General features: G+C 42.8%; 2 protein-coding genes across 8 annotated transcripts in view; both read left to right on the top strand.

Annotated features, from left to right (window-relative positions):
- The first annotated feature begins 437 nt into the window (after positions 1–437).
- On the top strand, positions 438–6,294 carry arf2a (ADP-ribosylation factor 2a). Its single transcript, XM_035616231.2, has 5 exons — positions 438–574; positions 3,427–3,581; positions 3,704–3,814; positions 3,927–4,051; positions 4,312–6,294. Exons 2-5 carry the CDS (start codon positions 3,437–3,439, stop codon positions 4,471–4,473), a joined length of 543 nt encoding a protein of 180 aa, XP_035472124.1. The 5' UTR covers positions 438–574; positions 3,427–3,436; the 3' UTR covers positions 4,474–6,294.
- Positions 6,295–8,693: 2,399 nt separating this feature from the next.
- The window catches only part of si:ch211-278a6.1 (SRC kinase signaling inhibitor 1), a 96,228-nt gene continuing 84,153 nt past the window's right edge, over positions 8,694–20,768 (top strand). For 3 of the 7 annotated variants that reach the window (XM_047328108.1, XM_047328105.1, XM_047328106.1), the window contains exons 1-2: positions 8,921–8,938; positions 9,697–9,800. The gene's annotated coding sequence lies outside the window, so the exon portion shown is untranslated. Of the gene's footprint in view, positions 8,939–9,696; positions 9,801–20,768 lie in introns of all 7 variants that reach the window. The other 4 variants (XM_047328104.1, XM_047328107.1, XM_047328109.1 and 1 more) reach the window with 3 other exon arrangements.

The raw sequence follows: 20,768 nt of genomic DNA on the forward strand, positions 1-20,768 counted from the left end.
ACCGGCCTCTGCTGCTGAAACAGCCCCGGATCTATAGATTCCTCATATGAAAACTAAAAGAGAGTTGAGACAAATGCTTCAGTTCTTCCTTCACGTACAAGAACATCTTCTGATATGTTTGGCAAAGAAAAAAATCCTAATTTGTCCTCCCTCCATCTTCACAGTCAAGTTTCCTTGTAAGATCTCCCTACAGTGGCTGTGACCATTTATCCACCGAAATCCAGATGAGGAAAAGAAACGCTTTAGATTACAGTCTAAATAAGTAAATATTTTAGTAAATGAGTATCAGAAAAAGTTCTAGTACCTTCTGGTTTGTATGAGATAATAAAGGAATAGCAAGAGAATTTAAACTAGTGGGCGCACATGGCTGCCACACCTTCTACTGGCGGTAATGAGTCTAGCCACTGTTTGGATCCGCCTTAAAAAAACACGAAGAAGAAGACGAAGGGGCGTGGCCATGACGTCGACGGAGAAGAAGACGACGACGACGTCGCCGCCGGTAATCGCCATTTTGTTGTTGAACAGGAATACGTCGAAATATCCCAGAAGAACTAACAAGCGTAAGAAAAAAAAGGTAATATCATTATTTTAAAATATTTTTAAATTCGCGTGGCGCGTGTGTAGGTCTTTCATTGAAGCAAAGGTAAGGAGTGTTCACGTCGTCGTGGCTACAGGTTGGCCGAACGTCGTTGTTGACGCTTGAAGTTCGTCAGCTGTTTCTTTAGCTTGTGAACTTTAGCACGACTTAAGAAGTTGAAAACATTTGATCCTAAAGTGAAAAAAACAAACAAACCAGAAGATCTTTTTCCGTCGTCGTCATCATCTTGTTACTCGTGATGTTTACGCTTCAGTGATCCACTGTCGGTGTCGGCGAGTCGTTAACCGAAGCTAGGTTAGCCTCCCGGCTGCGTGCTAACAGAGGATCGCCTGTCAACATCACCTCTCACAGCCTTTACAGCGACATGGATCAGTGCTTTTTGGGGCAATGGGGTAAACTACCCGAGCCCAGCGTGACCACAACCGACCACAGTGAATAAAATACACGAGTCTTATCAAACTAGTGGAGTTCTTTCCCATTATTTTCAACTTTTACATGGCGCATTAACTGCATTTGAACAACAGTGATCGGGTGTCAATCATCTGATTAGCCTTCCTCTCATATCAATCCTCAGTACTGTCTAAGAATGACTCGGGGCCCTGTTAACAGGGACCTGTCATCCCTGTGTCCTCGAAGGGGAATCTGTCTCCAACAGGCCCTCCTGATGTGTCTGTGAAGCTGGACGTCCACCCCAACCCCAGTTGAATGAACCATATCTTTAAACATGAGTTTTTTGTTGTTGCTTTGCCACTGGTGGATTGTGTTTCCTGCCTCTGCTGACACGATCAGTCTCGGCTGCTGGTCACGAGTGAGTGCTGGGAGTTATTTCCCACTACTCCCTCAGGGAGTTCACACTCCATTCAGTGTTCACATAACCTGCCCCTTCACCTCCTGTATAACGCGTTCAATTACAGCTGCTACACCTGTTTTTTGTTTTTTTACCCCTGGAGATTTTGCCCATATGGTTGCCATATTGAGAGAAGATGAACCTGCAGAAATATTGATCAAATGTCAGTGAGACCCAGTTTGTGAGTTGGCAACCGTCATATGCAGTCGCAGGATAAATCTGAGGAGGGTAGAAAAGGATGAACTCATTTATGCTTTTCTCAGTCCGTCGTCAACACTTTGCTAGATATTTAACATCGCTGCACCCAAACATTTTCAAATAAACAGAGGAAAGCAACCAAAAAAATCAAATGTTAGTCGAAGTCCCTAAAATGATTTACACATTAGGGTCAAGTTTAGCAGGGATATCTGCATCCAAACATACAGGACAAAGCAGACGGTGACTGCGTTGGCTCAAACTATGCAGCTTAACCAGACTGTTGGGTTCAGGAAAAAAAACGCCTCTCAGACCGGCTCAGCCAGCAAGTTGAACTCAAGACTGTCGTTGATCTGAGGGGAATTATGTATGTGTGTCATCCAGCCACGGTTCATTCTCTCTCTCTCTCTCTCTCTGGGGAAATGCTTTTATTTTTGGTGCTGGCTACAGAAAACAAGATGCTAAAAAGTGGCAGTTGCTGAATTTTGTGGTTGGTCAGGCCAAACTGTCGATTTATGAAAGCAGGAAAGACAAGATAGGAAATGTGTCCGGCCACGAGCTGACACACTTGTACGTGTCTCTGGTGAGAGCCAGAGTGAGAGTGGACTTCAGGTTCCACTCTCTGATGAACGACATACAAGAGTTTTTAAACCAGGCTGTGTGTTCAGCGGAGGAGGGAGAGCTCATCTCTCACTCTGTGTTTATGACCTGATTTATTCTGTTTTTTTGCAGTTTTTTTTGTTGCTGTGTTTTTTTTTTCATTTCTTTTGTAGAGGACCGTGATGTTCTCTGGTAAATCTTAATAAACATTGTGTTTTAAAAATCTAATCTCTCTCTCTCTCTCTCTCTCTCTCTCTCTCTCTCTCTCTCTCTCTCTCTCTGTGTGTGATGTCAATCATAAGGAATTTCACTTAAATATATTTAAATTTCAATCATTACTTTTCTATGTTGCTGACAACATAAAAAAAGAGGTAGAGACTGAGCACAAAAGTAAACTGAATTGAAATTAGGTCATATATTTATGGAATATAATTACATGTAATTGTAGCCCATCATCAGCTTGTAACATCTTTCAGTGGCCTCTTTTGACTTTGTTTCACTTGGGAGGAGCGTTCACTGCAGCTGTGTGCTTTCAGGGTTTAAATTGTTTTAGTTTTTTTTTACATGTAATGGGCTAAGGTGAACTTGAAATTGCAGATGCTCATGCACATGCTTCTTTATATTCAGTTTTGAATGGCATTTACAGGCTATAGCAGGTGGTGTTGAATTCTCTTTGTACCAACATTGCCAGCAACCTCTAACAGCCCGGCCGACAAAATCAGCTTTTACAGGTGGAACACAAAGGCTTTGTTAGGGCTGGGCGATAAAACGATAACGATATGTATCGCGATAGACACGTAATCAATATCAATAGAAAATGCGTTCGATAGAACGTTTTGATAGGTTTTTTTTCCCCGTTGGAAGAAACCGGAGCAAAGAGTCTAGATACGCCGGCCGCTAGCTACGCCGGCACTCGTCCTCTGGTACCTGGCAACGTATGGAGTGACACGCCTAATAGCCAATCATGTAACAGTATCACGTTTGGTTGCGCCATCTCGTTGGCTCGTGTTTTTTTTTCTTAGGTCATAAAAATTATTGATATCGACCGATATAAAACACGTATATCGTGATAAAGTTTTCTGCCATATCGCCCAGCCCTAGCTTTGATAATCTCTGGCCATGTTTCCTGTATAGTACCACAATTTGTTTGATATCTGACCACTGGATATCCTTTGTCCTTTCACAGGTGAGCCAAGATGGGGAGTTTCCTTTCCGCGTTCAAAGGATTGTTTGGCAAGAAAGAGATGAGGATCCTGATGGTCGGGTTGGATGCCGCTGGAAAGACCACCATCCTGTACAAGCTCAAACTGGGTGAAATTGTGACCACAATCCCCACCATCGGTGAGTCCTCTCCCGCAGCATCAGGAGCTCGACCCTCATGCTGACTGGTTCAGCGGTTCTGATGATAAGAGCCTGCAGTCTTAACTTTAGTCCCCCTCTTTGTGTTTCCCCTTCATCCGCAGGTTTTAATGTTGAGACGGTAGAATACAAGAACATCAGTTTTACAGTGTGGGATGTTGGTGGTCAGGACAAAATCCGGCCACTCTGGAGGCATTACTTCCAAAACACACAAGGTAAGATGGCGTCCTGATGTGTCCACGTCTCTTCAAGCGTCAGGCCATCGGTGGCTGAATCCCCAATCACACATGAAGACATTTATCCACTCTCTCCATGCTCCATTTTCAGGCCTCATCTTCGTAGTCGACAGTAATGACAGGGAGCGAATCTCTGAGGCGAAGGATGAGCTGATGCGAATGTTGGCTGAGGACGAGCTGAGGGATGCCGTGCTGCTTGTGTTCGCCAACAAACAGGTGAATTTGAGTCATTGTCCTTCAAAAAAAGTAGCATATTTTCCCAATGGTTTATTCAGAAAATGTAAAAATAAGTAATAATGTACACTTGAGAAGATGAAGCGCTTTTTCCAACATGTAATCTAAAATGAAAATAGTTGCCTATTAGTTTTACGTTAATGAATAACCGACTAATAATAGTAAAAGCAGTGATCTCTAACAGGAAAGTTCAGTACTTTTTCTCTTCCGCGTTCATTGACCGTTGGGTTTTCCGCTCATAGGACCTGCCCAATGCCCTGAATGGAGCTGAGATCACAGAAAAGCTGCAACTGCACAGCCTGCACAACCGGACCTGGTACATCCAGTCCACGTGCGCCACGAGTGGAGATGGTCTCTACGAGGGTCTGGACTGGCTGTCAAGCCAGCTAAAAAACGCAAAATGATCTATCACCCCCGCCCTCTCCTCTCCTCCTGTCTGTCATCTCTGTAAAGGGAGACCACACTGGTGCTGGTCTCACTTGCTCCCCCCTCCCCCACGCCCCTTGTCTCTCCTCCTGAAGAGTCAGGAAGAATGTGTGTTTGTATGTGTGCGTAGAGTGGGAGCAGCTCTGCTGTGCCTTGAACTCGGTTAACTCTCCAACACCTCCTTCCTGCAGCGTCAGCACACCCAAAGGTACTGTTTTTTAACCAACACAAAGGACAACAGGATGTTGAGTCTTGGATGTCATCTGACAAAAATATATAAAAAAAAAAAAAAACCACATCTACTAGTGGCATTAAGACCGTATTGATAATAGGACAAAAGGCAATAAATGTTTTCATGGCGTGTATTGAGTGTAGATACAATGTCACTGGTGGATGTGTGTGTGTCCTCTGGTTGAGCTACATTCAGTCCTTTGGATCAATCAGGCCGTTTTGTTTTTCTTCTTCTTCTTTTTTTAAGAGTTGCTCCCACTCTGGATTTTTATTTACTTGTAGTCTTATATTCTATTGTATCTGGTTATTTTGATTAGGGTCTGTTTTCTATTTTAATTAGTTTTTTTGGCTGGTTTTGTTCTAAGTTGTTGTTGGTGCACGCATGACCTGGTCTACTTTTAGCATGAGCTGACTTGCCAGGTTTGTCGTCGTGTTTTGAGTAAAATGCTCTCGGGACCAAGTGTTTGGATTCAGGTTTGGCTCTTGTGATTGGAAGTTTGGATTGTCCTCCAGAGTGTGAAGTCGCACGCATGCTCTTGGTCAAATTGAATTGGAGAGCTTGCTCCGACCTGCTTTATAAAATCGGCACTGTAAATTGCCTCTTCAATGCTTCAGGCAATGTATACAGGGCACTTCCCTCCTATTGTTATTTACATTATGTCCCTCTGATGCCGTTTGCACATCCCCATCAGCTTGCACAACACGGGCCGGTGTGAATTCAGGAGTTTATCCATCAGCCTTTGTAATCAACCCGTAGACAACTAGAAGGGCGCATACCTCCGCCAAGGCTAACGCCCTATCTCACCATGTTAAAGAAAGTATGTGGGTGTGTGTGTGTGGGGGGGGGGGGGGGGGGGGGGGGGGGGGGGGTCCTGGATCCATCCCTTTATCCTTATCTGCTCCAAAATGTCATGGGTCCTTCCTCAGGTCACGGCCCACCGTTCCACAAAATTTCTTCGGAAATCAGTTTAGCGGTTTTCGGTGATCCTGCTGATAGACAGACAAACACACGGCAATGACAACATCACTTATGACCCTCCCCACTCTACACCAGCAGACGGTTAAAATGTACATGTGAAAATGTTACAGCAGTTCAACCAGTGATGGTTTGCCATTGATCCCAAATGCTCCTGCACTGAATTTAAAATAAAAAAACAATCTCGAACAGTGCACACCTGTTACTGAGTGAAGACGACTCTAAGGTCATAATATCACACTGGCCTCCTAAAGGGAAATTAATTTTCCCCATTCTTGTTTTTCTTCAACTGGATGTTTTCTTGGTCATTTTGTGTAACTGAATGACTAATTTATTTTTTTGTTATTTCCTATAAACATCAGTAGTTGCGTTACATAATCTGGTACACAGCAAGAAATACAAATGTATATACTATTCTGTAAGAAAATGTATTTTAACTCGACTTCATCCACCCACTCTGAAGCTTTAATTTTTCAAGACAGTTTCTGTACAAATGTATTTCTGAAGTATCTTTTTTGCCTTCTTTTTTTTTTTTTAACTCATCCTGTACCAGCTGATAAAAATGCACTATAATAAAGAGAACTCTATTGTACATCTGCTTTACTGGCCTCCTCATTGGAATATCATTAAACAAATTTCAAGGTGTTCATATGAGAAATATTCATTCACAGTCATGATTATATAATCTATTAAATTCATCTAGTTAAGTCCGCAAAAGTCAAAAGAGCGAACATGATCGTAACGGCTCTGATCGACTTAAAATAATAAATCATTCATCATGCCAACATGCTAACTTGTTGGCATGAGTGCAGATCATATCAGCCACTTCACACATATTTAATGCAAAGACATAGAAGTGTCAAGAACATGAGTTGCCTTTCAGATCTTGTTTTCCTTCTCAGTCAAATGTAGAAACACGACACTGTCACCATCCGCAGCGTGTTTCCTGTCATGTAGAAAAATAAATAAATAAGAACTGCAAAACTATAGATGTGATTTTGTTTTAGAGCAAAATTTCTGTTATTTTCAGAGATTTATAAATAAAATAAATATAACAATACATTTGCATTTGATATGTCTGTCACTTACTCAAATAATTGATAGTTAACATAGTCATTAGTGCTCAGTGGTTACATTAATTACTGAGTGTTGTTAAGCCTTGACGCTGGTGGGAACATCTGTATGAGGCATCTCCTCAATATATTTAAATATTTAAAAATATTAAAACTGATATTGATACTTGTGGTAGTAAGAAATTCAATGACAAAAGTGTAGCAGTTCTTCACTGAGGCCACTGGAGGGCAGCGAACACACATGATTCTGAATACGCTCAGATCACGTGTTAAGTAGACCTGATGGTCTTTCCACTGTTAAACTATTTCACAGGTGATAAACTGGTTTTAATGTTGTATGAATGTTCCATTAAAACCTTTTAATATTGCGGCTGATCAGTGTTTGCTCATTTACCTTTTTAAAATCATCCTCCAAGTATCTACAGGAACCACATAAATGTAGTGTAGTTAAAAAAAAGTTAATTTCTTTTATTATTACTTTTCAAGAATAAATAAGTGTAAAATTTTAATACTCAAACGCGGTGAATTGTACCAGAGTACAGCACTTAGACTTGCCTCTCTATGTGAGGCCTAACTTTAGGAGGATTCATTGGATTAATGAGACTGATGGTACCAGGGACCACAGTGCAGGACAGAGATGGACAGTAAAGGTGAGGGGCAGTTACCTGGAGGATTAGTGAGCCCGCAGACAACTGCTCACCCACCCTGCGTTGCTGCTCCATTTTAGATTTCAGGTGGCCATTCTCAATAGAGTTGTTACCTTGGAAACAGCACCTTATGTATTTATAGAGTGACTGACTTGACACGGGGGAAGCGAGAGCGGGAAACAAAACACACTGACGGCGCTGGCGGTTTTCATTCAGCACATGGCGGAATTACAAGATGCTTGATGTGGTAATCTGGTAATATTTCTATTTTTTAAAAGCTGAGGTGATAATTATTTTCTTTACAGCACTGTGAAACCTTTTTTTTTTTACTGGTTTAACACATTTGCATGTATTCCCTTAAACCACAACCCCATCCTTTCTGCCATAATCTACCTCAGTCTCACACTCACCGCTGAATATCAAGAAAAGCTGGAATGACCTGAAATTATTCTTATAAGCTATGTAGACTCAAGCTCTCCCTTCACAGTGCACTGCTATTGACCTTTGGCTGCTGCTCTTTGTGCGATCCACGAAATCTCCTTGATGTGTCAACCCCCTCTTTATTTGAAAATGTGAACAACAACATTTTGTCACTCACTATAAACAATAGTTCACTATCCATCACTGTCCAAGAGGTAGACAGAACAGACAGCTAAGATTCCTATCCATTGCCTGCTTATGCTCTTTCTATAAGCAGAGTAATTTCTCTCTGACATAGTAAATACTGAGTAAGGGAGGAAATACCAAGGTCTTGTTTTATGGTGAGTAGTGACTATGAGTATTGGCTAATATACGGATGATAGGCCTCAATGTGTGCATCCACTCAGACAAAGCTTGGAGAGAAAAAAGGGACCCCTCGCTCCACCTTAGTTTACTTGCCTAGTTTGGACAAATTTCTGGATGCCTATGCGATCATTATGTTGTTTTTTTTGATCCCACAAATCAGTTATGGGAAGGCAGCCTAATATTGTTGATTGACATTGTGTCAGACTCCACCAAAAACAAAAAAAACTAAGACAACAACAACAATAATAACAACAACAACAATAATAATAATAATAAGATTTTAAACTTCAACTCCTCCATTGCCACGAATCATAAAATAATACTTTTTCTGTCAGAATAAAGGCGCAAATCAAACACCTGGCCACACCCCTTTGTTCGACCAATGAGAATCTGGCATTCCGAGTAACCGCCCCTTCTTACTTTAAATATGGCTGACAATAACAAAACATCAACTAAAGATACAGGCCTAACACTGAAGAAGAAACAGCCCTGTTTTCTTTCAGCAGGTGTCGGTTGAAACAACAACAGCAGCAGCAGCAGCGGCAGCAGCGGTAGCAGAAGCAGTAGTCCATGTATTTGTCCGGACACAAGCCGACTGCGGGCCGGCTAGCTGCGTCTACCCGGCGGCTAGCTGCGTTTACCCGGCGGCTAGCGCGCCGCTCGGCCGGCAGGGGGCTACATTCACTCACAGCTGTGTTTCTAAACGGAAGTGGACCAGACATACACAGAGGTAGTATTTTTAAAACTAGTATTCATTATGTTGATTGGAATACTTAACTGTAATAGTTATATGTGATGACATGTTGAGTTTGCCATTTGTATTTACATTAGGCACTTACACGGACACCTATTGCCCGTATATAGTAGCGCCTGCCTGGAGGTCCTTGCAGTCAGTTGTTGATTCTGTCGCATGAGGTTCATAAAAGTTACCTGAATGTCTCTTCTGAATTCCTGCTATTTTATATATTTACAAACGTGTAAACAAAACATTAACAAGGTACAATGATTAGTTAATTGTGTTAATAGAGGCACTATCATGGTTAATATTATAATGTAATTTAATACTCTTGGACACCTATAAAAAATAAATATAATAATCACACCATGTGTTTTGTAGTGTTCTCTAGTCAAGGGGTCAGCAATCAGAAATAAACCCGGAGCCATGTTTTATCCAGCGCAGTTTATTGGAGAGAGGTGCAGTGAAAACATAAGCCTGAGTATTTATATTAATATGAATCATAAAACAGTTTAAATACAGTATCTGAGGGCAGATTCCATAATTCACATCAGCAAATTTGTGCTTACAGAGTTGAGGCGTTTTATGCGTAAACTCATTTGGCCCCAAAAAATATAGCCTACGGTGTGTTCGGTGTTCCACACACACACACACACACACACACGCACACACAGTGCCTGCTTAATTTTTTTTGGGACCATTTCATATTACCTGCGCTCATCATCTTTCATTCTTTAATTCATGTTTACTAGCTGCCTCTCACCCGGAAGCTACCCCGAGGGTCGACGTGCAGCACACTGGCGGCTCGGCGCAGCAATACCACCGATAATTTACAACCAGTCTAGTAAAGACACCGGTAAGTTCAACCTTCTCCGAAGGACTAATTTCATTTTAGTGACTGGAGAGAGATTGGGCTGAAGTAAAAATACCCAGGTATTTGAATTTATTATTCATCACCTTGACAGGCAGGTAATATGAGACACATAATGCTAAAGCCTGTTACATATCATAGTTTATCTTATATGTTAAACATATTAAATTCATCAGTGATCTAGATTAAAGCTGGTCTATGAATTTGAATGTATCCTTCATAATTGAAAGCACACACTTTTTGCGGACATCTCTCAAATCTTTAACCCTTCATTCACTCAAACATGATGTCAAATTTTCCACATCCCTGTTTTTACTTGATGTCTACCTTACATTTACTCAAGTACTGAAGATGGGCTTTGTTCTTGAGGATTTAAATTTTTCAATTTTGATGCTACTTATAAAGAAATGTACTTTTGACTCCGCTGCAGTTCTAAACTCCACAGGTTTAGAACTGCAGCTGCTTTCAGATTTCAGATTTTAAATGACATTACATTAAAATTACATCAGATAGGCTTGTAAAATGCATGCATTATTAAAGATTAAACCAATGGTTTCAGTTGTTTATGACTTGTTAACATTTCCTCCCGAAAGTAAAAGAGGAATCCCACTAAAATAGAGCTCGGGGCGTGTGGAGTTGGGAGAGAAGTGAGCCGACCTTTGTAGTCCGCTCCTCGTCCCTGCTTGAAGTCGGTCGCTCGAATCTGTGACAGACACTAATGAATATCCAGCAGTTGAGTTGCACTGTGGGTAGTGTAAGCGTCCGATTTTTGACAGGGAAGAATAATGAATGGAATAGAAAAGATGGTATCCATGGTTCTGCTGCATCAATTATAACATTTTTTTTAAAGCTATAAAGTTATAGGAGTGAATAGAGGAATGCTAAACTGTAGTAGTTCTCTTTGAATCTCCCTCTAGCTTGTCTGACACACTGTCATTTAAAAGAAGCATTTGTGGTTCAAATAGGTAAACTCCCCATTGTCCCCCAAGGGACTCGAGGCAATGAACCATTGTTGGCAATTGACCAGCTGTATCAATAAGCAACCTGTAATGATCAATCACATGGTATTGGTAATAAATTGGTGAAGGGGAGGAGGAGTGCATGGAGCCCTTGTCACATATGCACCATCCAGTATCTCTCATTAGTTTCTGCCTGGTGCTACTGTTGAGCATCATTTAAAAGTAAAGATATAAAATATATGAACTTGTATTTTATGTGTGTTGATATACAGTCTTCTGACAATGCAGTTCAATATTCCACTGCAACACATTTTTTTGGCCGACATGCTAATACCGTGTGCATGTAAAATGAATGGCCTCCTCTTGCATATCTTGGCGTGCACCAGTCACAGAAGGCACTCAGCGGTGTGCCTGTGGTCGGGGTGGTGTTTTAAATTCTGACCATCCACCCACACACACACACACACACACACACACACACACGCCAAAGGAAGCAAGAGTTCAGCCGCCGCTGACTTCACCTTTTATATATATATATAAAAAAAAAAGACGAGTCTTCTCTAGCCTTTTCACATCGCCATGGAAACACAGGATTTGTCCAGTTGATTAGTGGCAGACTGCTGAGGCCGAGAATTCTTTGATTTCATAATAGATGAAGTAGTCACAGTTCAAGAGAGGTGTCTGCTGTGCACGGAAAAAAAGAAGCTACATCATTAGATACGAATGGAGCCTTGCACATAAATTTAGTCCTTATTGCATTGTACAGTACGAAGTCTATAGTGATCTCTAGATTTGCTCTGACCAACCCCGAGTCAACGCAGTCACATGTGAACTGTGACGGATTCACATACACTATAATTACTCACATCCCAGTTAACAGGACTGTCACGACTTTCCAGACAAATTCTAAGCTTATAAATTCATCTCCATAGGTTCATTTCGTGCAGCCCTGAACCACTTACAACCAGCATTTGCATACATATAATATTTAGTGCAGATGTACATGTTCACTGAAAAAAGGCACAAATGCTAAGCTATTGATATTGGGAAGAATAAATATTAGATCTTTCTTATTCATTCTAATTGAAATTGCAACTAATCACAAAAACATTTTTTTAAATCCAGCCCTAATGGGCAGTGGTGGAAGTATTATTATTATCATTATTGTTTAGGTACAGTATTTTTTTAGGTAAAAGTAATAATGCTGCTGTATAACAACACAGTTACAATTATAATTGCAGCATTTTCCCCCCATAGCTTGTTGCATTTGTTTTTGTATATTCGTTAATAATCTATATTTTTGTCAATGGTCTCTATAGATTTCATCTACTGCTTAATCCATACATTTCTTAAGAAAATCCATTCTACTCCTAGCCATGTTTCTTTTCCAACTTTTATATGCTTTATGATAATGATGTGCAACATAGCTGGTGTCAGCTGAGCTGATGTATCTCACGTCCGACTGCCAACTTCTCTAGCCATCTCGATGGGCAGCTCACACCCACACGATGCTCGCAGTGTGTTCCCGTCTTGGTCAGAGGTGTCCTCAAAGGAACGGCCACACAGCAGCCGTCGCTTGTTGGCCCCGCACATTGTAGATCCGGCATAATAGCTGGTGTCACACTCTGTATTCAATCCAGTTTTTGGCAGACGCTTGTTATTGTTCTTTGTGAGCTGGCGGACTGAATGTGGCTCATTGGCTCCAATAAACATTTTTTCCTCTTTTCTTTCTGCTAGAACTAGAGGGTCATAAGTGAATCAGAGGCAGATATAGTGCTGGATTTCTGTAAAGGTTAAAATGGTTTGATGATAAATGTTGGTCATATAACTGGAATAGTCACAGTAAAGAGGACTGATTTCAGTCATTGTGGAAAATAAGGCTCATTCTTTTCCTCATGAGCTCCTCTCTCTGCACTCAGAGGATGAGCAGTGTCATTGGGCGGCACCCTGAAGGTTACAGCAAGACATATGCGACTGTGGGCATTAGTGCATATGCGCACATCATTTATGCATGCTGTGAAGGGGAGGTTGGGAGATGATTGATGGGTCACGACAGTTACCTCATATACAGTATGAGCACCTCTGCCCCTGCCGGGCCAGGTTGTCTCGTCCTCCTGACATTCCTCCCCAGCCCCCTCCAATAACCTCAGATGGCCAGTTTCCACTGAAGCGAGGACAGATCTATTGTGCCACTGAATGTGCTGAAGGGTTTCTGGGTCGAAGCGTTCGCACAGCTGAGGTGAAAGGATAGACGGAGGAAAAAACATGGACAAACTGGGTTCCTTCACCCCTTTAGAGAGGACTTTGGAGAGAACAAGAAATCTCTTTTAAGATTGTGAACTTGAAAAAAACAACAAACAATAGCCAAATTATTCTTTAGATTGAACACACTGATAATTCACTCTGCAAAAATGGCCGGTTTCCAAGCCAACAATAAAGCTGCAGATGTCATTTTATCAGAAAACCACCATGGCCAAAGTGAGCTCATGAACTACACAAAGCCTCTTACTAAGCAAGTTGCACTTTTGCAATGGTCAGCTTCCTTCTCTGGGGAAATAAAGAAACCTTGCGGCAAGACATTCCTAATTTCCACCATTCTTTTCTCAGACGGTGTAAGTTACTGTTTCAACAAATCATAGAAATTATCTCAGTATGACAACTACAGCGTCCTTAGACCTGATAATCCGGATAATTGTTTGTTAACTTGTTGTGTGCAGGTACACAACATGAAATATAGCCATGAAGCAGTTGTAAGTAAAGCGCAAACAGATTTAAAATTGGCATATTTATATATTGCCTGTCAAGTGCACACAGCCTTGGCGTGAGGTGTTTATCACGTGAAATAGACCAAAGAAAAAGACACGGCAGGATGTGAATAATGGAAGCACGGGATAAACGGCCACCATTTGTTCTTTTTATGTTATTAATAACGGCACATTACAGATAAATATCTGAATCCTAAATGCACCACTGGTTTTGGTCATGTTTGGTGAGGATCTTTTTTTTCTTTTAAAGGGGTCAACAAGCCAGACGTCCTTCAGACGTGACTCAGGCTGAGTCCCATATTCCGAAAGTGTGCGTGAGTGCTTGTGTAAGATAATACAAGGTACAGTTAGTGATTTTCATTTTAGATGTGGGATATAAATTATCTGCTTTCAAGTAGGACCCTGTCTCTTGCATGTCCCAGTCTTGGTGTTTATTATTTTTTATTTTGAATTATTTTTTGGAAAGCAAAATCTTAGTTGTTGCCACTTGAAAACAAATTTAATAATAATATCTCAATCTCAATACGGGACAATTTGCTATGAATATTAACCGACCCCTCCTGGGCAACATGGATCTCACAAGCAGGTCCAGCGGTAACAACAGTTGTGACATTAGTTTGCCATTTTGCATATATTTAGAATAAAAGGTGTTTGTTTTATGTAAGTGTGGTGATCCATTGTGTTTGTCTTTTGTGCAGTTACGTCTGGATTTGACAAATATAATGACGATTTAATAACGTACAACAATAAGGATGCATTAATCACACTTGTGAAGGATGTTTCTGTTTGCTCTGGAGTCTGGTAAACATCCCTCACCTCAACCTCAAGTCAAGGAAACCATCGATGAGTCTGTGCCGTTGCAGGGATTTGTCGGCTCGTGTTTACCTCGACGAAACTGTGAACCAGCCGAACGTGATGGACAGACCAGTGTTCTGTGTAAGTCAGCGAGTATCCTCCTCCTGACCATACATTATTCATCCCTCCATCCTCCTTTTATCTCTATTTTACTGTCTCCCCCTTACTTTAGTTCATCAGCACCCATTAGCTACTTGAGCAAAAACACAGCTTCGTTCTGTTTGACAGCAACACACAGAATCTCTCTTTCATCCACCAACACCTGACAGTTTCATCTGACCTTTCTATTTGTCCTTGATTCCACTCGGTCTGTTTGCTTTTCTCAGCCACTTGTGGCTCTCTCCTTTTTTAAAATTGAATCCATTGTTCGCTATAGGATACAGTATTATACATGATTGATTTTATGTATGGATTTTTTTTGTCTCTGCGTTTGAAGGGCATTTTTGAATAGCAGACATAATGCTCGACTCACTTCTGGACACTGATCGTTGCCGACTGGAATTCGGTCGTTGCCAGGATTCAAAAAGAGTAATAATGAATGCTTTCACAAACATCAAACAATTGAAGCGCTGCCCTCCTGCCACGTCCCCCCTTGTCATTCTCACCTTCCACTGCGCTCCGGTTGCCATGCCAATCGGCTGCAACCTCGCCTCGGGCCCAACACAGCCTCATCATTAGCTGCTGTTGTCACTTGGGGATATTTCAAATATTCGCTCTTGTCTCTCCCTTCCACTCTGTCTCACTCGCATCACCAGTACCACCCTCCCTCCCTCGTTCTCCCCCCTCTCTCTGTACAGTAGATGCTTCAAGCATTTCTCCACCCGCCTCCACCCCCCTGCTATCTCAGCTGCTGATCCCCACACAGGACCGTGTCCCTGGACTCCCCTTTATTACCATATCATGAGATGTGCCCAAGGCGTGTAGCAATGCAGCGTGCCGCCTGTGTCTTTAAGAGGGAGAGAGAGGGAGAGAGAGAGGGAGAGAGAGAGGGAGAGAGAGAGGGAGAGAGAGAGAGAGAGAGAGAGAGAGAGAGAGAGAGAGAGAGTATAATGAGTAATGGTGAGGAGATACGGCATGGAGAGAGCAAGTGAGAGAGTGTGAGTGAGGGAGTGTGAATTTATCATGGGTAAATTTTGTGCCTCACTCTTAGCAGTGTGCTGAGCATCCCTGAACCGGCATGCACCGTCTCCCAAGCATCATAGTGTTGAAGAGTACGCCCCTCTCTCTCTCTCTCTCACTCACTCATACACGCACGCACACACACACTCAGGCTCTCCCGCCCAACCTCTCCCTTACACACAAACGCACGCACACGCATGCACACACGTGCAACGTGTTCACACACGCGCAGTGCTGTCAGGAGCGCCGCTGCTGGACCACAGCCATCTCGCAAAGGAGGTTCCAGCGGAGAGGGAAGAGAAAGCCAGAGTGAGCGCAAGACAAAGGGAAGGAGGACGGTAAAAGGAGAGGAGAGCGAATAGGAAGCGCGGGCGCCGGCACAAGGAAGAGGAAGAGACCCAGCGCTTGTGAAGAACGGCAAACAAGGGACAGGAGGAGGGAGGAGGAGAACGGGAAAAAAAGAGGAGGGGGAAACAGGAAACGCGATCACTTTCAGCTGCAGCGGTCCGTGTTGCAGCATGGGCAATGCACCATCCCAAGGCATGTCAACCCTATCTCTTTGCATACTTGTGTAGCAGGTGTTTTTTTTTTCTGATTCTGCAGTGTGTTGTGCTGTCCAACCTGCTGGCTGTCCTCCTGTCACACTCTGTGGAGGCAGAGGATGGGGGTTGGGCTGAGGGCGTGTGGAGAGCCTAGCAGCATCACTTGAGGAGAGTAATGCTGTTAGGTAGCATCAGTTCACGGGCTGTAGACGCAAAGTGAGGCGCCTGGGTAGAGTCCCGCAGGGATGTTGAATACTAGGATCAGGTGCTGGAAAACACTAGGTTTGGGCACCATGTGTGGGAGCAGCAAGAAATGGGAGGGGGCTGGTGTAGAGTTCCATCAGTGAAGCAGGTGGTGCTGGTGGGTGTGTGCCTGTGTGTGTGTGTGTGTGTGTGCGTGCCTGCCTGCCTGCGTGCGTGCGTGCGTGCGTGTGTAAGAGATAGGGAGGTGAGAGATTTTTGTCATGTGTGTAGTTGAGCACAAAGTGCAAGTGTGTGTTCCATTTGCTGCTGTCAGCTATATGGACGACCTCTGGGAAGCGAAGCGATCCAGTGTGTGTGTGTGTGTGTGTGTCTATGTGTTTGTGAAAGATGATTAGATACAGAAGAGACATAGATAAAAAAATACAAATGAAATAGTCTGATCTTTGAAATTATGAAGGGACAAGCCAGATTCCCCTCTCGTGAATGGGGGATGGGATTGTAAACAGATGATCGGGTGGGTCAACTCCTTCCTGTGATGCTCTCTTCTTTCCTTCGGGCCTTTCTCTCTCTCTCTTCTTTTTCAATCCACTTATCTTTCTTTTAATCTCTCAATGTCCCTTAATCAGTGAGTCCCTCTGGTAAAATTGTAGTTGGCGAAGCTTTGCGACTGGAAAATGCTTTGCTGGAAAATCTACTGAAGGTCTCTTGATTCCTGATGAGAGGGAAATATGTATGTCTAAATGTGACTTACCTGTAATCTTGCAGCACACCTTATATTTGCATGCATGTAAGTGCCCATGCATGTGCGATACCTGCAGGAGAGCGGATGTGAGGTGTAGGAGCGAATTATGAGGAAAGGGTGGACAGGGGCGTGGGGCAAAGAATTAGGCGGAAATTTTACTTGATGCACGTTTGATTCACGGTCATGATTCAGCATCAAATTGCTAAATAATAATAATAAAAGAAAGGACAAGAGGGTTTAAAGGAAAAAGGCAGCACTGAATTCAGGGAATCCATCCACCTTCTGTTCCCTCTCTTAACTCGTCATTCTCCCTCACCCTCTGTATCCCCCCTCTCTTCCTCCCCTCATCTTCACCCCTTGCCTACTGTACGTGTGACCCAGGGACAGTCTGGTTGTTAGTTGGAGAGAAAGGGAGCGGGACAGGAGACCGAGGATTATGAAGGGCGGAGGGGGGAAAGAATGAGAGGAAGTTTGAAAAGATGAAAAAAAGGGGTTGGCACTTGGCTCGTAGATGGACAGGTACGTTGCAATGCTGACGTCTTGCAGAGTTTCTAAACACGGTCATCAGTTGGAACGATTGCAAGGGCTCAACGGAGGAATCGTAAACAGCTCCTCAAACGTGTTTGCTTGTGAGCTTGTTTGGTGTGGATGGAATATAGATACCTCCAACTTTTGTAGGTGAGTTTTTGGCCGCTGTGTTTTGTTTTTTTGTATTTGGTGGGCGGGTGAAGTTGACATCTGAATTTTCTTCTCATTTCTTTAAACACAGAGGACATTAGTTTGAGGCTCAGGTGAAGGCAGAGTAAAGAGACCTTTTACACTAGCCAGAGATCTGTGTGTGTATTTTAGGTATTTTTGCTTCATCCCTGTAAAGCTTGTCCTTGGACTTCTGTTTGTAGTCGTCGTCTATTTTAGACCGACTGGCCTGGATGAGGTGGCCTGTTCTATTTAAAAAAACGGAGAATTGATTCGGCTGACTGTTTGTTTCTTTCCTAGCAGGAGCAAAGACGTTTTTGAATTTATTAGCTGGAAGAAGATCCAGCAGAAAAGTCAGGATTGCCATCGCTGCCAGCAACTTGCCCCTGATCCGGTTTAGCTTTGCCAAGCTGGCCAGTAGAGAAGTATGGCACAACGTTTGGAAGTCACAGCTTACCCGCAGCCTATCACAGTAAAATAGATGCATCTTCATAAGCCCGTTACAGAGCTGTACTAGTTCACACTGCTAGGCTAAACCGTGAAGAATAGATTACCCAGTATCAAGTATTAAGCCCAGTATTAGCCTGCTTGTAGAGTAAATTGCTTATCGTAATGTTGCCTTTGTACAGAGACGGGAGATCCAGGTAGTTTTTATGCCTCCGTGTTATGCCTCGTACGCTCAGCTGAGGTTTATGTCAGAGCACATGTCTGTCTATCTGCTGATCCTCTCTAGTGAGGCAAAGCCTCGGAGCAGCCTGCATGTGGCTGAGGTCCGGCATGTTTAAGTGATGCTATACTGTGTGAAAGGAAAGATCTGCACATGATGCAGTGAAGAAGAAGAAGAATGGCGAGACGTAAGAAACCCGATGCTGTAACGTACGGACTGAGTCTGGAAGAGAGAGTCTCATGATCGCAGAACATGGAGAGGATGTTGTCGTGGGCAACATCCCGACACACTCAGTGCATCAGGGTTTACATACTGAAGAGATTTTATTTTATTAAGTCATATGTCAGTTTGACATGGACAGATTTAAACTTCCAACAGAACATTCCAAACTCACATATGCTACATGCAGATTGCATTAATTGACAGAAGCATAAAAATGCTTTTTTAATAGCATGATGGATGTTGTTTTCAAACCAGCTGAGCTCTTCTGGTGTGTTCAACATCTTTTTTTAGATTTTCATTTCGGAGGACAATACTGAAAATCATGGACAACTGGACTGTGCCAGATATGTGCCTGTCAGATATTTATCTAACACGCAAGGACATTTGAAACGACCCGTATTATACCCTTGCCTTTGTTCACTCCATAAATCTACGGATCATATCACTAGCAATTAGATTTTTTTTTTTCCGTAGAAATGTTCATAACCAAAATCCACAGCTGCTCGGAGCTTTTGGGCGTCTGTTATTGACGGCGTCACGCACTCGTGTGTGTGTGGATGTCGGATGTGTTTGCGGAGTCATTGTTTTGTGCTCATGCACCTGCTTATTCCCCAAGTCTCTGCAACACAAAGCCCCACGAATGCCGCCTTGTGATTGGCCGATGGTGATGCAATGTTCTGTGGCAGAGGAGCAGGCATATTTTTGGGGGCATTTCCCAAGTAATTGACCCCGCTGGGAATAGCGTTGCCAGACTTGCACCAGTGTTTAAGTCAATCAGCCAAACAAAATATTATAACACGATATGCAGAATCATGTCCCAGTGTAATTTCTGGGGGCCACAACCTTTCGTGCATTGAAAGGGGCTAAGCACATAATGACTGTGTGATGGGAACACGCCAGATTTCTCTGTCCGACCCAGCAAGCTGTTCTTTGTGTTAGCTCTGCCTCATGCAGTGTCCTCGTCTCAGCAATATGTAAAATGCAACAGGGCAGTGAGATCGCACATGTCCCTCCACATGCATCTGTGCAAATGTGCGCTTTTTATTAGTATACAAAAGGACAATTATATACAAGCAGCATCCAGGGGCATTGTAGAGGAAAAAACTGATCAAAGCATGCAACAATAGAGTTGAACAGATCTGAGAGAAATTGGTGAGGCTGTCTTCACATCTCTTTCGACAGTCTCTGCATTTTCTCAGGTGCCTCCGTCCTTGATGCGAACTGAGGTTGCAAAGTAAAAAAATCATTTTGGTTTGGGAATGTTTTTTTTCTTCCTTTTTACTCCAGGGGTTTGTGATCTATATGACGAGTCTCTCGCAGCCGCAGTGGTAGGCGCACCAATGAGCTCTGAAGGTCATCAATGATTCAAGAGTTTAAATATTACATGCATTTATCAAAGTTGGTTGTTTCCATGTCACAATCATGTGCATGGCAGAGTTTGATATCTGTGCATGATGATAGACTGATTTTTTAAGCCTTCAATAAAATGACAGAATTTCATAAGAATGTGACATTTTCAGAGGAAAGAGAAAATACATTGATCAGTTACAGTTTGTAGAAAGTCTATGACCTGCTGCTCAATATAAAGTATCATTTTTGTGGCGGTGCATCGAGTAAGCCAACCAACATCAAGGGGTACGGGGATTATGAGAAGTGAAGCTCCGGGGTTCAATATTTCTTCATATTTGCGCATCCCGGTTTTTGCGCCCACATGAATTAATGTGTGCCATAAATGCAGGGGGTACACATGCCGTCCTGTCGGCTGAGTAAGTTTGCTTGTCGGTACAAAAGTCAAGTGAGACAGTTGCAGCAGTTGAATGACTCCATAGCCGCTTGAACACGAACCTGAAGTAAGTGCACTGTGGGTCCAAGAGGCCAGTATTTACTTCGATATCCCTCAGTTTTTCCCCCGCTCACAAAGCTCTAGTTGGTCCACAGTGATATGTTGCAAAAGGTCCTGCTGCCCTAATGTGCTGCTTGAAAGCTCCAGCCTGTGAGTCATAAAAAAAAACTTTGTGTGTGTGTGTGTGTGTGTGTGTGTGTGTGTGTGTGTGTGTGTGCGTGTGCGTGTGTGTGCGCGTGCCTGTGGTTTCTGTAGTGAGACATAACAAAATGGACTCTAAATCAAAAGTAGCTCTCCGCTGACCGAGAGACCAAGTGCTACAAAGCTGCTTGGTGCTGC

This window comes from Scophthalmus maximus, chromosome 17, assembly GCF_022379125.1.
Source record: "Scophthalmus maximus strain ysfricsl-2021 chromosome 17, ASM2237912v1, whole genome shotgun sequence".
Taxonomy (NCBI): domain Eukaryota; kingdom Metazoa; phylum Chordata; class Actinopteri; order Pleuronectiformes; family Scophthalmidae; genus Scophthalmus; species Scophthalmus maximus.